At 39.2% G+C, this 14,670-nt stretch overlaps 1 protein-coding gene and 1 long non-coding RNA gene across 2 annotated transcripts in view; one reads left to right on the top strand and one right to left on the bottom strand.

Moving 5' to 3' along the window:
• Positions 1–1,722: 1,722 nt before the first annotated feature.
• On the top strand, positions 1,723–9,133 carry LOC118744585. The gene is made up of 5 exons (XM_036477709.1): positions 1,723–1,801; positions 1,864–2,254; positions 2,314–3,225; positions 3,282–4,288; positions 4,352–9,133. Exons 2-5 carry the CDS (start codon positions 1,867–1,869, stop codon positions 8,387–8,389), a joined length of 6,345 nt encoding a protein of 2,114 aa, XP_036333602.1. The 5' UTR covers positions 1,723–1,801; positions 1,864–1,866; the 3' UTR covers positions 8,390–9,133.
• Positions 9,134–10,333: 1,200 nt separating this feature from the next.
• The window catches only part of LOC118744584, a 28,327-nt gene continuing 23,990 nt past the window's right edge, over positions 10,334–14,670 (bottom strand). The window contains exons 2-3 of the long non-coding RNA XR_004993565.1: positions 10,644–10,751; positions 10,334–10,582 (exon numbers count right to left, since the gene is read on the bottom strand). This is a non-coding gene — a long non-coding RNA (uncharacterized LOC118744584). The remainder of the gene's footprint in view (positions 10,583–10,643; positions 10,752–14,670) is intronic.

The following is a 14,670-nucleotide window of genomic DNA, read 5'->3' as shown; positions in this document are numbered from 1 at the left end:
GGGCTATAAGCACGAAAGATAAACAAAGAAGAAGAGGAAGGGCCTTCAACAAAACTAGAGATGAAACGATACCATGCAGGTATCGATGCTTTTACTTGCAGGTAGTAGGAAAAGCTAGTATCGATGGCTCGAACGTATCGATACCAAACTTACTTAAGCTGATGGGAGACAAAACGCTTGATCCGCTTTTCGTGATAGATTCGCTTGACAGCTAAGATGAAATGTATGAAAATGCATTCAGCATACCACATATGTAGATCGTTTTAACTGCAGCGCGTAGCGGACACATGGCAAACTGCCATTTTTTTGCGCACGTTGAGCATCATCTGGTTTATATTTTATTTTGTTTGGTCCAAATTCGAGATTTCCTATATAAACGTAAAACTCAAAAACACTGCTGATATTTTCAAAACTGAAGATATATATATATATAATTCAAAGCAATTTTATCGAGTAAAACAGCATTACAAAATTGTTTTCTTTGCGTTCATTGTGGCATATTTTTGAGTTTTGCGCTTTGCTGGCAAAGTTATAAGTATCACGTAAATATCTGGCATGGCCTTTAGTATCGAACGAAAAGTATCGATTATGTACTTGTATTTACTCGTATCGTTTCATCACTAAGAAAACGCCAAATAGGATCACATGTTAGAACTGGAAAACTATCGATAGTCGATAGTCACAACTACCGATAGTTTTGATTAAAAAGGTCGAATACTTAAACATAAGCAATGAGTTGGTTTTTCAAGGCTGGTATGCAGCTCTCAAGAAATCCGTCAAGAAAAATTTGCCATTATTTCGTGTGTTTGTCCAAGGAATTTTGACATTTTTGATACTTCACAGCCTGTTGCCTCACTCTTTCCTCAAGAAAAAATGGAACGGGCTTATATTTATATTGCAAACCTGGGTTGCCTTGTGCTCTTTTTTCACAAAAAACTTTAGAAAATCGTAGTAAAAAGCGTAGCAAATTTCTTAAGAACTGCGTACTGCCTGAAGGAAATTTGACTTAAGAAAATTTCTTAGCCATTTCTTGTACGTAATTTTGTATTGAATTTTAGCTTTTCTTGAGAACTGCATACAGGCCTTCATTTAGTTCAATTTGTTGTTATATTTGTATATATATTTGTTTTTTGGTTAATACTTAAAGTGTGTGTTTTTTCGTATTTTTGTATTTTTGTTGTAGCAGATAAAATAAACACTACGCTAAAATAACATAACCACTTTTATTGAAAATGAGAAATATGTCTATATTTCTGTTAAGGAACAAAAGTTTATCAAGGATTTTTAGCTTCAAGCAGCATCTGCGCTCTGAAATTATTTGCCCTGCTTTGCTAAATGTCCTTTCCGACATCAAAAGATAAAGTAGTTACCGCCGGCTTTTATTCTTACTAAATAATGTATGTATGACCCGATTTACATGATTCAAGTACTTGAAAGCAATTCTTGCTCATTCTCTTTTGTGTTTTCTATTTGCTTTTACACGTTTCAATTCAGTTGAATTCAAATTTTTGGTTCTTTAAATGGGAAGCAACGAAAATGCCAAAAGTAAAGCAAGAAAGTTGAAACGACTTGACGGTACAGACGCATGTGTACTCGTCCCTTTTCTTCTCACCCCCTCTCTTCCACATTCGAGCCAATTGAATTCAATACTTGAACTGTGAACTATCGATAGTGCTTACAAAACCATCGATGTTTTCGATAGTCATAATCCATCGATACTAACGATAGTGCCATCGATAGTTTTCCAGCTCTAGCACATGTCTGACGGTGGTTACACGCGTTTTAACTACAAATAAAAACTGTAAATTCTAAACATTCGTTAATTAAAGTGCACTAAATATATATTTTATTTAAAATTGGTAGAAAATGGCCATTGAAGCAAAGAATAAAAGGAAACGTAAGCATCAATCCACGCAGCAAGAAGGCGAGGAGGCCATCGACGATGGGGAAGTTGCAGTGCCAAAGAAAGTGGCCAAGAAGGCAAAGGACAATAAAATAATTAAAAAGAATAAGAATAATGCTTCCGCTGCCGAGGAACAACAGTTACAAGTAGCAGAGGAAGTAGAAAATTATGCCAGTTACGACGTTGAAGAGCAAAGAGATGAAGAAGAAGCGGATGCTTTGGGAAGTGCCCAGCAGACGGATACAATACAGGAACACGACTCTGGCTTTGAAGAGAAAGAGCTAAATTTTCCGAAAGATTTTAAAATGCTACTTTTTCGCACTAAGCTACGCAGCAATAACTTCATAACAGGTAACGATACAATTTGCAATTTATATTAAAGTTAGGGAAGTACAACTTTGTTCTTACAGAACTGCGTCACTTTTTACATATCGTGCAATCGCGCCCCAAATTGGTTGCGAAATATATTGAGAAACGCGGGAAACCACTTGAATTAGCCGAAGCGTTAGAACGCGTAGATAAAACCAATTTACTACACATCGGCTACCTCTGCCAGGCGCTGCAGCTTGTGTTGATGGAGATCGTTTCTAACCAAAAAGATCATATGGAATCGGCTGTGTACGCCTCACGCTATTTTCTCAAGTCTCATGGCACGGTATTAGACCTATTACTTAAGTCGACGCAGCTACAGCATCGCCGCACAGCGCTCAAACTACTGACTGCCATTGTTTGTGTAGACCCTAAATTGGGCCGTCAGTTGCTCGCCTCATATGACGTCCTCTCCAATGTAAAGACCATTGAGAAGTTGCTTTCACATTCTCATTTGGAGCTCCGTGAACCGGAGACAGTACGCAAATGCTTCATACACTTTGTGCTCGCCTATTTGGTAGACGGCAATACGCTGCTAATACGCAATATACTCGATCGTGGCGCCTTAATACGCGCATTGGTTTCGGGCTTGCAATATGATGATCATGTTACCGTCTGTGTGGTGGTAAGCACACTGCGCAAATATGTGCTCGAGTGTGCAGAGATATCGAAAACAAAGAAGATACATGTTTTCGATGCTGAATGTTGTAGAAATTTCGCGCACCTCTATGATTGGCAGGGACCAAAAGTTTATGCAGCGAAGTGCTCGGGCAAGCAAGGCGCCCAGACACGTCTTAAACTGGAGCAAAACAATGATTTAGTGAATACAGAGGAGAGAGATGCGGTCGCTAAGGTAGTGCATGAATTTATGCTGTTGCTCTTGACATCGAGGAAGCATGGTATTTGCTTCGATGCAGTTACTCACTACAGGCAGAAACACAATGCCATACAGGGTAGGTGTGAGCAGCATGACTTTAATTCAGCGTAATTCAATTCTTTATTATTGCAGGCAAACTTATAAGTCAGCTGTACAAGCCGTGGTGCGATGAACGTAAAACCGAACTAGTAATACGTATACTCACTGCCTGCGCCGATCTTGGGCGTCATACCGTACGACACTTCGCAGGTATTATAAACCCTATGCGCACCCCTTCGCGTGATTGGATCGGCGCCTGCACTTTTCTAACTAAAATTATAGCCACCTTGGAACCACAACTGCTACGCACTGCGCTGGACAAAATTACACTCACCGATTGCACTTACTTTATTAAGGATGTTTGCTTGCCTATCGAGACGTTGGCACTCGTAACTGGAGCTAAAATGGTACGTCATAAAAGCTTCCAATTCCGCGTGGCTGCCAACCGCCTGCTATATACGATGTTTTCGCAATATTCTGCTTACATGTCGGCGATTGCGAAGCGTGAGGAAGCACGTGGAAATGTGAACTCCTTACGTCGCTTTCGCTTGGATATATTGAATCATATTTTGGTGAATTTTCCCACAGTCGAGGAGATACTTTTCTCTTTGAACATATCTATAAAATCTCAGGATGATGAGACAGTCAATGTGCTTGAGCATTTGGATATATCATTGGATTTAGTATTGGTTATATGCAAGGAACACCGGTCGTTTGTGAACAAGACTAGCACCATTTTAGATTACTTGGAGCTGTTGCGTCCGCTCTATGCTGGCGATGAGTCGGAAGATATCGCCGCCGAGACAAGCAATATCAAATTAGAGCTGAAGGCCATCAAAACTATATTGCTGCTGTTGCCAAAGGCTCTGGAGCCGAATCAAAAGCTTTTTAGCAGCGTTTTGAAATCATTCATCAAGGCTTTCATGTACGGTAGTAGCGAGGTAAGCGTTGAGGCGGGTGATTTGCTGCGAAAAATTTTCTTAAACACTGGACTTTTCGATTCTGGCATTTGGGAGGTCGATTTGTGGTTGGAGGCATTGCGTTTCTTCGATGTAGTAACGGTGGATGTTGTCACACAGGTTTTAGTCCAAGTGCTGCAGGTGCGTGTATGCTTTCAAAAAAAAAAAAAAACTTTAACATCGTTTTTTTCTCTCCCGGCTCAGGTAACTAAAGTAGATGTAGAGATACCCAAAACAGCTGAATCCAAACTAAACGAGGAAAATTTGCAAAGACTTTTTGAGAACATCGAAAATGGTCTCTCCGTTCAAGCTTATGTGGAAAGTATTTCGATTAGCAAGCTTATGCCTCTCATATTCAAGGGTGTAGAGATTATTTCACCGCTGGACAAATACTTAGAAACTGTCTGCCTATTGCTCTATCACTACTACCCAAACCCGGAACAAGTGCTACAACTGTACAAACAACAATTCAATGCACTTGAAAAATATATGACAGACTGGCTAGTTGGCAGCGACAAGGAACCATCGCTCACGTTCGCTAAACTGCCGTTAGGGTTAACCACCTTAGCACAACTGCATGACGCGCTGGTGCAGGGTGATGTAAGACTTGGAAAAATGTTCGCCGCAGCAAAACCTGAGAAGCGACCACTTGAGTTGATGCTACGCGGGGAGGCGGTCACGCTCAGCGCCGCATTCAGGAGTAAGCGTTTGATAATGATCTACGTACAGCAGGCGCTTTTCCTCGTGGCACAATTGGTTGAAAAGCAGCGGTTTACGGCCAAGCAAGCCGAGGCGGCGGCCAACTTCCTGGGCGATTGTATCGAAGTAGTGCACGAGCAGGTGACAGTCGAGCAAACGGTGTCAACAAAGATTGAAAAGGATTACAATTTCTTGGATGACTTATTCAAATACATTTTCAATTTACGTTTGACGCGCATACAAAGCACCGCGCTGTTTAGCGCAAACAGCGATTCACAGCTGAGCTACCTCTTTTTCCTGCGTCTACTCACCGAACGCTGCAACGCACACTCTTACTTTGAAACGCATGCTACGAATTGTCGGCTGAAGGTTGTGAAAGCGATCGCTATCTCAATGCTGGAGGTGGAACAGACAAAAGCGGCTAGTGAACAGTTGGCGGATGCAGTACGCTTGGTGCACGCCTTGCAGTTGCGCGCCAGCGAATGCACGGAAGTGCTTGAGTTACTGGTGACGCAACTGAAGTGCAACGATTTTGTGCTCGCGGACACCCTGCAGAAGAGCATCTATTATGAATTCTTAGTGTGCGCGCTTCAACGTTTGGCCGCATTACGTCGGCCGGTGGAATGCGAAAATTTCATTCGAAAATTTGTGAAGTTGTACTTGAATTTTATAAATAGCTTTGGCAGCGAGATGGCTTTTGAACAGCTGGAAGAGGCTCTACATGGCTTTTTATGCATTGCGCATCAGTATATACCACAGATGGGCGTTAATTTCTTTGGCGCTTTCTTCACTGAACGCCGCATTGCCAAATCGACCATCAAGTTGGCTTGCCTGCTGTTTGAACGTGATGAGCGGCTGGGCACTGAGTTCAAGCAGCTGTTACCGGAGAATCTTAATAAGAAAGAGCTTGCTTACCCGTTGCTGGATATAGCGTTCCGTAAACAATTAATGTTTGAGCCAGTGCTATTGCACAACGTCTATCAGTCGTTTAAGAGTGGCTTCATGAAAACTATCGAGAAGCCACAAAAAGCGGGTGTTATCTACAAGGAGCATGCGGGAGTTTCCATTGCCTTGATCGAACACTGCATGCCGCGTTCGGAGTGCCTTGATTTCTGCAATAAATCGTTCAAATTTGATGGCTTGGAGGTGTATCAGCTGCGCGTAATACATGCGATTTACAAGAAAGCGATTGGTAGTGCTGAGGAAGCTACAAATAACAGCGCGCAGCGTGCAACTATATTTGTGAATTTCGTCAACTTGCTGGTACAGCTGCTGAGTATTGAACTGAGAAAGCAGCTGCAGGATGCCGAAAAGCTGGAGCAAAGCGCCTTCCTGCTATACGATTGGTGGCAGCAGGCGAACGCGGAGTGCGCCGCAGGGCATGCTGTAAAGACACAGAAGGGGTCGGCGAAAAAGAAGAAGAGTGGGAGCACTGCCGATGAGAGTAATGATTTTATAACTACCGAGGCTACAACAGATGACGCTGAATTTGCACCCGACTTCTCGAAGCTGCTAAAGAATCAACAATGGCTAAATTTCTGCAAGCTCTGCCTCAAGCTGGGCATGCAATATGTCGCGGACGACGCTGCCGCTCCACATCAGTCAGACGCCACATACGCCTTATTACTACAACTGCTCGCATACCTTTGCCAGAAGCTCTATGTCGACTACTCAGCGAATACGGACGCTGAACCACCGCCAGCAGAGCCTGCTCAGCTATTCGACATGATTTTCGGTCATTCCAAGTTTTTCGACATCGTTTTGTCGCAGCGGGAAACACAAGTTAAGACGCAAGTGCTCCACCTGCTCTATACGCTTGCACTCAAGAATCCCGAAGCGCTCAACGAAGCGCAAATACCAATTATTTTAGGCGCCTATCAAGCGAAACTATCTGACGCCGATCGCTACGCCTTGGCGTTGCTACAGCTCTACGAGATTCACGACTGTGGCTTGCAGCAATATCGCCCGTTCATTTGGGGCGAAAGCGCTATAGCTTTCTATTCGTTGCGCGTTGCGGATGAGGAGCGTGCCAAGCTAACGTTGCAGGAGACGTCCATTGCGCAAGTGATGTCGCTCATCGATCGCCAGCTGTGCGAGTACACAATCGACAATTTTCCGATATGGCGGAAATTGAATAGCGCAGAGCAGCTACCCATTGTGGAGTTCCGCGATCCGGCTATGAAAGCGCTGGAGTTTGGCAGCAATGAGCTCGAATGCCGCATTGAGCGTGGTTGCACGCAATTCGTAGAGGCTGAATTGCGTTTGTGTCCAGTGCGGGCACGCATCTACACGCAATGCTATGATCCAGCTTTCTTTGTGCCGCTCATGAATATGTGTTTTGCTCCCGAAGCTTATTCGCACCCAGCATCTCCAGTACAAAACGGGTTGTTGGCGTTATCGTTTGCAGCGCTTTCGTCGCAAGATCGTGACATGCGCTTAGCTGCCGGGTGTGTGCAGTTGCGGTACCGCGCACATTTCGAGGCGAACAAATTCTTCGAGCGCCCGCTGTGGGTGCAGGCCTACGACAACATACAGGCGGGACTCAACGAGCTGCGCGAATCATGGGTGAAGCATAAGAAGAACAGCGGAACGCCACGTGTGCCGTACATTTCAGGTCTATTCGTCGCTAAAACCTTCAATTTGACCACCGACCCCACGCACCTGCTCTACAAGCAGCTGACTATGTATTTGCGGTTGAAGAGCACTTTCAATTTCCAGTGCGTGCCTGAGTTCAATGTGCTCTTCTACTCACCCGAGATAGAGCACCAAGCCTTCCGCCAGTTCATTGTCGAGGTCATACGCAATGGCATCAAATCCGGCTCAGATCTCTTTTTGCTCGTCACCACCAATACCTTTAAAGTGCTGCAGGGTTTCTATGGCAGCGCCATGTCCACATTGGATATGAATTTACTCATACTCTCCGTCTTCTCCACTTGCGCAAAAATACCCGCCTCCTCGAAAGTAATGATCGAGCATGTCGGTCTGCTGTCTTGGCTCAACTCGGTCATAAGTACTATAGAATTCTATCACTTTGATGTCATTGAGGGCCTCATAAGCACGCTCAGCAATCTATGGTATTCTGTGCGGGCATTTGCCAGCGAGTTTCATAATTTTGCACACATAAAACTCGAACTACATCAGCTGGTTTTGCGTTTGTTACCACACCTGTCAGCACGTATTTCGCCACACAACTTTGCGCGTCTCATGAATGTGCTACAAAAGACGACGAGCGGTCAGTATCGTGCCATGTCTGAGTCGCAGTTGGCGAACTTGATTGAATGCGCCGGCAAGCACTATCCCACGCTAGTGCAGGACATTGAGGGCATTATGGCGTTCGGTGGCGCTGGCGCGGCTGCGCATGAGGACTACTGTCGTGGATTACATGCCGCGGGTGAGGATGTGGACGCGTCCACCATAATGGCTCTGTCCAGCTTGCGTGCCTACACAATCGATTGGTGGCACAATAGTCGTGCGCAGGAAGTAGTTGGTGGTGGAGGTAGTGAGTCCACGACTGCGGATTTAAATGTAACGGCGAGCGAGTAAATGAGTACCAAACTTACTACGCTTATTGTTTGCGCTCTTCAATTGAATAGCCTTGAAATGGGTTTAGTATTAAGTTTTCATTTCAATGTTTAATTGTCGTATTTTATGTAGTTGCGATTACTGCAATCGAAAATGTTTGATGAAACCATTGTATATTTTTAGGCTTTTAAAACGTCAATATATACTATCTAGTTGTTATATGCCACATGTATGTGTGTGTTAAAAAATGCATCAAGCCAAAGCATCAGTTACTTTTATTTCTAAACTATTGTGGATGGAAATGTTCAATATGCCCAACCATGGTTTAATGCCTGATTGGAACATAATTGCGAAAATAAGGCATCTCCTTCAATTATAGTTTAGAAGTAAAAGATACTGATGCATTTGCTTGATGCATTTCTGAACGCACCCTGTCTTCAATTAGCAATTATGCCGCTTTATATTTCAGAGAAATTGGCTTTAAAAGAAATTTTTTAAGTCGTTCATGGGTGCATGATTTTAAGTAACTTTTTTTTTTATCAAGGTGTTAAAAAGTTTCTAAACCAGGCAACTTTGTGAAAACAAATATGATGCGTGCCAACACTTCTAAGCACGTTTCACAAACAAATCAGCAGTGAGTTAACAATTGCGGAAAAATGCGAAATTTAGAACAGCCACAGCATGTAGAGGTGTGTTGAATGAAATAAATACCAGAAAACCTCATAGGTATGTGAATATTAAAATTAAAACAAGTAATTTTTAGCATTTTTAGCAAAACAAAAAAATCCGACTTCAATTCTCATAAAAAAAAATATGTATATATCTCATGATCCACTCATCGGATCTTAGCCACCTCTGAGACACTACCTTTCCGCTGCAAAAAGAATTATCGAAATCGGTTGACGTGGTCCAAAGTTATGCGGTCACATACATGATTTTCATTTCAAAAAAAAAAATAAAAAAAATAAAAAAAAAAATAAAAAAAAAAAATAAAAAAAAAAAAAAAAAAAATAAAAAAAATAAAATAAGAAATAAAATTAAAATAAATAAATAAAATAAAATAAAAAATATTCCGACGAAGTGATAACCTCCTCCTTTTTTGGAAGTCGGTTAATAATAAAGTATCTCACGCGCGCGAATATTTACATAGAGCAGAGGCGCAATTTAGAACGAACAGACAAATATGCTGCAGGAGTGTGCCTTTGCAATATTTGATTATTCAGGTGGAAAAAACTAACTTTGATAAGCACCTTGGAAAACAGAATAACAATTGTGTGTGCAAACGGCATTGTGGCCTGTCTTTTCTTTGTTATTATACACATACGTACTATAAAACTAGTCAACATATATCGGCAAAATTAGGTGAGTTATCGCAGAAAAATGAAATTTCTAGTGCTGCTTCAGAATATGTAAATTAAGAAAATTTCCAAGTTTCGGCAATATCGGTGCAAGGACATAACTACCTCCCACACATCCTAGGTACTATGTTAGCTTTACAAAAATGTTAAATATCTTAAGCACTTTATTTTATTTTAAATTTGCCTATGGGACAAAGCACTGTGCAGCGTCTCCCCTTAAACAAACTGTAGAATAATAACATACCTATTTGCAAGTTTCTTTCCATCTTTAGTTGATTGCACAAACCTGTCAACGCCAGTTTAATCAGCGGTTGAAGCGATATTAAACACTCATTAGCGATTCATCTGTGCCTAATTAGTAAGCGAATTGAGGCATACACGTGACTAGGAGGGAATCTAGCGCGCGTAAAAGGTAAATCCGTGGGAAGAGCACTCCTACACATCTAAATATACAATTAAATTCTCGTTTTAAGGTAACGCTATAACCACATTTACATGTATCTATACATGCGACCTCTGTCAAATTACAACGTAATGAAAAAGGCTTTTATGGAAGAAATTTTAAGATACCATTAAGTCGGTATATACATATGTATGTATGCATGTACATAAGTTTCGCTTTATTCAAGGCTGCGTGCACATACGTATGTATCTATGTACATATACAATCATCTTAATGTTGCATGTATGTATGTAAATATGTTTGCCGCCATACACGTAAAATAAATAAATTTGTTTAGCTTACAAACACTGGTACTATGCCCCGGGTTCTATGGCTACTGATACATACATCCAACGAAGTGCATATCCCATTTATGCCCCGAAGTTGAGGTGTGAAATTGCGATACATACATATCTAGGATTTCATACGTATTTTAAGTTCAACTAGATATTCCAAAATATTTACCCATACGCACCTAAATCCGCATCATTTCCGCTCGTTTTCCGGCTAAGAGTATCCTTGGAAAAAATATCCTGTCCTGCGGCAAGGATTCTCGTCTGGATGTATGTGTGGGTAACATTTCCTACAATGTAGTACATAAGAAACGAAAGATGTGGACAAATACATAGTAATGTACAGACATTGTTTTTTAATATAGAAATTTAATATTGAGAGCTTTGAGTTACTTATAGACGTTACCTCAAAAAGGGTGAATTTTACTTTAATAAATAATTACAATTGTGTGCTAGTTTTGTTTAAAAGGTCGCTACTAAAATCCACCTAAAAACTATTCTACATCACGCGTGCCACCCTGTGTTCGTTTAAGCAGTTGGCGGCAAGTACCGTTTCCTGTCAGTTTATTTTTCCGCACGTGCTAAAATTCTGCTGCAAATCTGTCGCTAGTGAAAAATTGTAAATTTGTGGCTAAATATTCTTGCTAATGCCGTTGTTTTGTATTAAAGTGATAATAGCGCAAGTTGTCTCGAGTGTAAAAGCAAACAATTAGTGCTAGCTGTAGTTTGTGTGTGTTTATTTTGAAAGTGAAATTAAGGAAGCGTCACAGTCGACGCTATCAAATATCTATGAAAATAAAATGTAAAAATGTGTGGTTTAAAGTGAATGAGAATGTACATAAACTAATTTTAGTGAAAAGGAGCAGTGTTGCAGCTACTTTGCTGATAAATTGAAGGTGAGTTACTTTTATTTCGAAGCAGTTGATTTCTTAGAGAAGGCTCGTGCAAAGTGTATTTGTGAGATTACCTACTAAAATTGTTCCATGTTTGTACTTATGCATTTACTATTCATAAAATTGTATTTTCCGATAAAAATGACTTTGGTCATTTATTCTTACACCTTTTTATGTAGTTTTTTCATTGGTTTTTCATTATCGGGCACGCATCCGGCAGGCGACATTTTTGTTGAGAATTTGTAAAGGAAATCACCAGTGCTCTTCCGGTTATTGAAGAGAGTGCATAACAGCCTTATTTGCTTAAGGAAAATACATTTGCACACAGTACATTGTACATATGTACATACACATGTATCTACACTTGTGGCCACGTAAACCTTATTACAATTTTTTTTAATAAAAATTTTTTAGGGAAGCCTATTTAATAATGTATAATAAAGTGCAAGTTGGCAGTATGTACATGCTTATGTATGTATTAGGGATGTTTCGAATATCATATTTTTTACATTCAACTTATGTCATCGTTTTTATTACTTAAAAATTTTGTAAATTATTAGAACATTGAACGAGTGCTTAACCTATACAGTGTTTTAATCTAGTAGTCAAAGTTAAAAAGGGGCATATTATATTTCAAAAAAAGTAATTTTGCTGCCTTTTCTTCCATGAGGCGATTTCTTAGAGGTTCGTATATAAGGCTGGCTGCACTGAACAATTGCTCACTTGGAACGCTGGCGGGTGGATCGCTCAAATATTTGCGGGCCAGATCTGTCAATTTGTCGTATTTTAGTTTAGTTTTCCAAAAATTGAGAAGATTTTCACTGAAAAGAGCTCGTGTTTCTTAGGATAGGCCTTCAATTGAGCTTTAATTTCACATTTTTATGTCTCCAATTCTACATCCGAGCCTTCGCTTTCGCTGGAGGAATCTGAAGTTTGTTTCTAGGCTGCTTATAAGACTTTTAGCATTGCTTGTTGAAGGCCCATCCATGTTGCTTGATATACTACTTAACCGTTTAGCGCCTGAAGCTAAAAGCCGGTTATTTTTCGCACGCAGGCTAGACAGACTTAGAGCCATTTCAACTCTCTGTCCATGTACACATTCTCATTCGCAAAACATTCGTATCGTTTGATGTGAATGCGAATGTCGAATTCTAATGAGTAAAATTACGCGAATCATTCGCATAACGAATGCGAATGTAAATATTCGCTACGTCCCTGGTATGTATGTATGTATTTAACTCAAATATCTCGTTGATTTTTGACAACTTTTTTCCATATAAAAGAAGGCGAGCATGCGTCACATGAAAAAAAAAATAAACAAGATCGTCCTGGAAAAATTTTCCAAAATCATCGAGAATTTTGGACCATTTCAAAATTGCACAATATTATACTAAAATTAAATGGGCTATTAAACTGCATACCAGAAGTTTTTGTCAAAACTTTGATTCTGATGAACATTTTATTATTTGTTTTAAATTTGTACATAGTTTGAATAGTTTTATAAATAAATAAAGTTTTTTCAGTGTGAACTATATTAAAAAATATATTTTTGTTATTAATTTACAAAATTTTACCAAATTAAAAAAGTCGCAGTAAGGTTTGCGTGGCCACAAGTACATATCGTCACCTGAAATGCAAAATAATGTATCATCATCGTCACTGAAATGCGAAGTGATAGATTTCATCAAATTACAACTCCCCACATCGTTTTATGAAAAAAAAAATGTAACGACTTTTTCCATTTTAGTGACGATGATGATACGTTATTTTGCATTTCAGGTGACGAAATGTACCTACATATCGTTACCTTAATTTACAACCCTAACCAACACTTTTTTCAAAACTGTGTTTTTCACAGTTGTAAGTATGTATTTATTAATAAACCTTCAACAAAAATTTTTAAGTGTTATTAAGTACCAAAGACGACGGAGTTACATTACTCTTTTCAAAAAACCCTTACCTGTTTTTTGATATTGATTTTATTATGTTTTTTGTTTCTCTTGTAAAATAAAAAAATTTGTTAGTTAGGGGCTTTGTTAATTAAGGTGACGATATGTATGTCTGAAGTAAAATATTTCAGCCAGGAATTGTTGGTAGAAATAAAGAAAAAAGGTTAAAATAAGCTTTTATTAACAAGTGCATAAAAACAAATAAACTAAAATAAAATAAGTCAAGTTTTTTAAGGTTACTATGCTTTGACTTATTTTATTTTATTTGGTTTAATGCACTTGTTAAATATATTTTTGTTCAACATTTTTTCTATATATTTTGAACTTATTAGTTACACTTTTTATCAACGTGCTAAATTTGACCTAAACAAACAAACGCACAAATTTCTGAATATGAACCGAATCGGACCATCCATGCTGATTTTTCATTTATATCGGCCTAATTTTTTCGGACTTAATTTTTTGTGGAGTTTTTTCTTTTCATAAGTATACAAACATACATAAGTAATGCTTATTTTAAATATAAACTAAATCGGCAAGTGGATGTGTTTTTTCAAAATATTTCTAGCCTCGCGCCACCTACTGGCAAAATATTTTGTGAAATTATTTATTTTCATGTTCATATCTAAGTAATGTTCACGTTCTAAATGTGAATCAAATCGAACCATTAATACGGATTTTCCATATATATCCATCGTCAAATGTTTTGTACAGTTATACGCTTTCGTGATAGCCATTTTCGTTGTTCGGACTCAACTAAAAACCACTGGATAGATTTCAATAAAATTTTCGGTGATTATAACTTGAAAAATCGTTGGCGGCGCTAGAGTTGAGTTATTCATAAGTCATATTTATCCACCGATGTTGTCCTAATTCATAATATATGCTGCCTGCATTATGAAAAATACCTCTTAAAAAATAGTCCCACTAGTTTTTTCTAAATAAATATAAACTAAATCATACCATAGATGCAGGTTTTTGAATTATATCGACCCTCGCGGCATCTGCCGGCTAATTTTTTTGTAGATATGCGTTGGTTAAAAATTGATTGCAAGATTTGATCCAGACAAACATTTATTAACACATTTGTAGGTATGTACATTAGGGTGCCCATCGAAATTTTTTTTTCAAATTTCAAGACCCTACCCTCTAATTTCCCCTCTTTTTATGAGAAATATTATTGCCTATTTTCAAAGATTTTTGAAAAATCATTTAGAGGCCATTGCAATTATAGTTCAGAAAATACGGTTTTGTAGTTTTATCAGTTTTTGGTGAAAGCTTCCCAAAGTTATTAAAAAGACGATTGTGACTTTTTCGAGTGACAACGAAAAAATTAGTAATTTCGGTACTTTATCGCGTACACAAAC

This window comes from Rhagoletis pomonella, unplaced genomic scaffold, assembly GCF_013731165.1.
Source record: "Rhagoletis pomonella isolate Grant_MI unplaced genomic scaffold, Rhpom_1.0 Rhpom_scaffold_00008, whole genome shotgun sequence".
Lineage (NCBI taxonomy): Eukaryota > Metazoa > Arthropoda > Insecta > Diptera > Tephritidae > Rhagoletis > Rhagoletis pomonella.
This window is presented reverse-complemented; position numbering and strand designations above follow the sequence as displayed.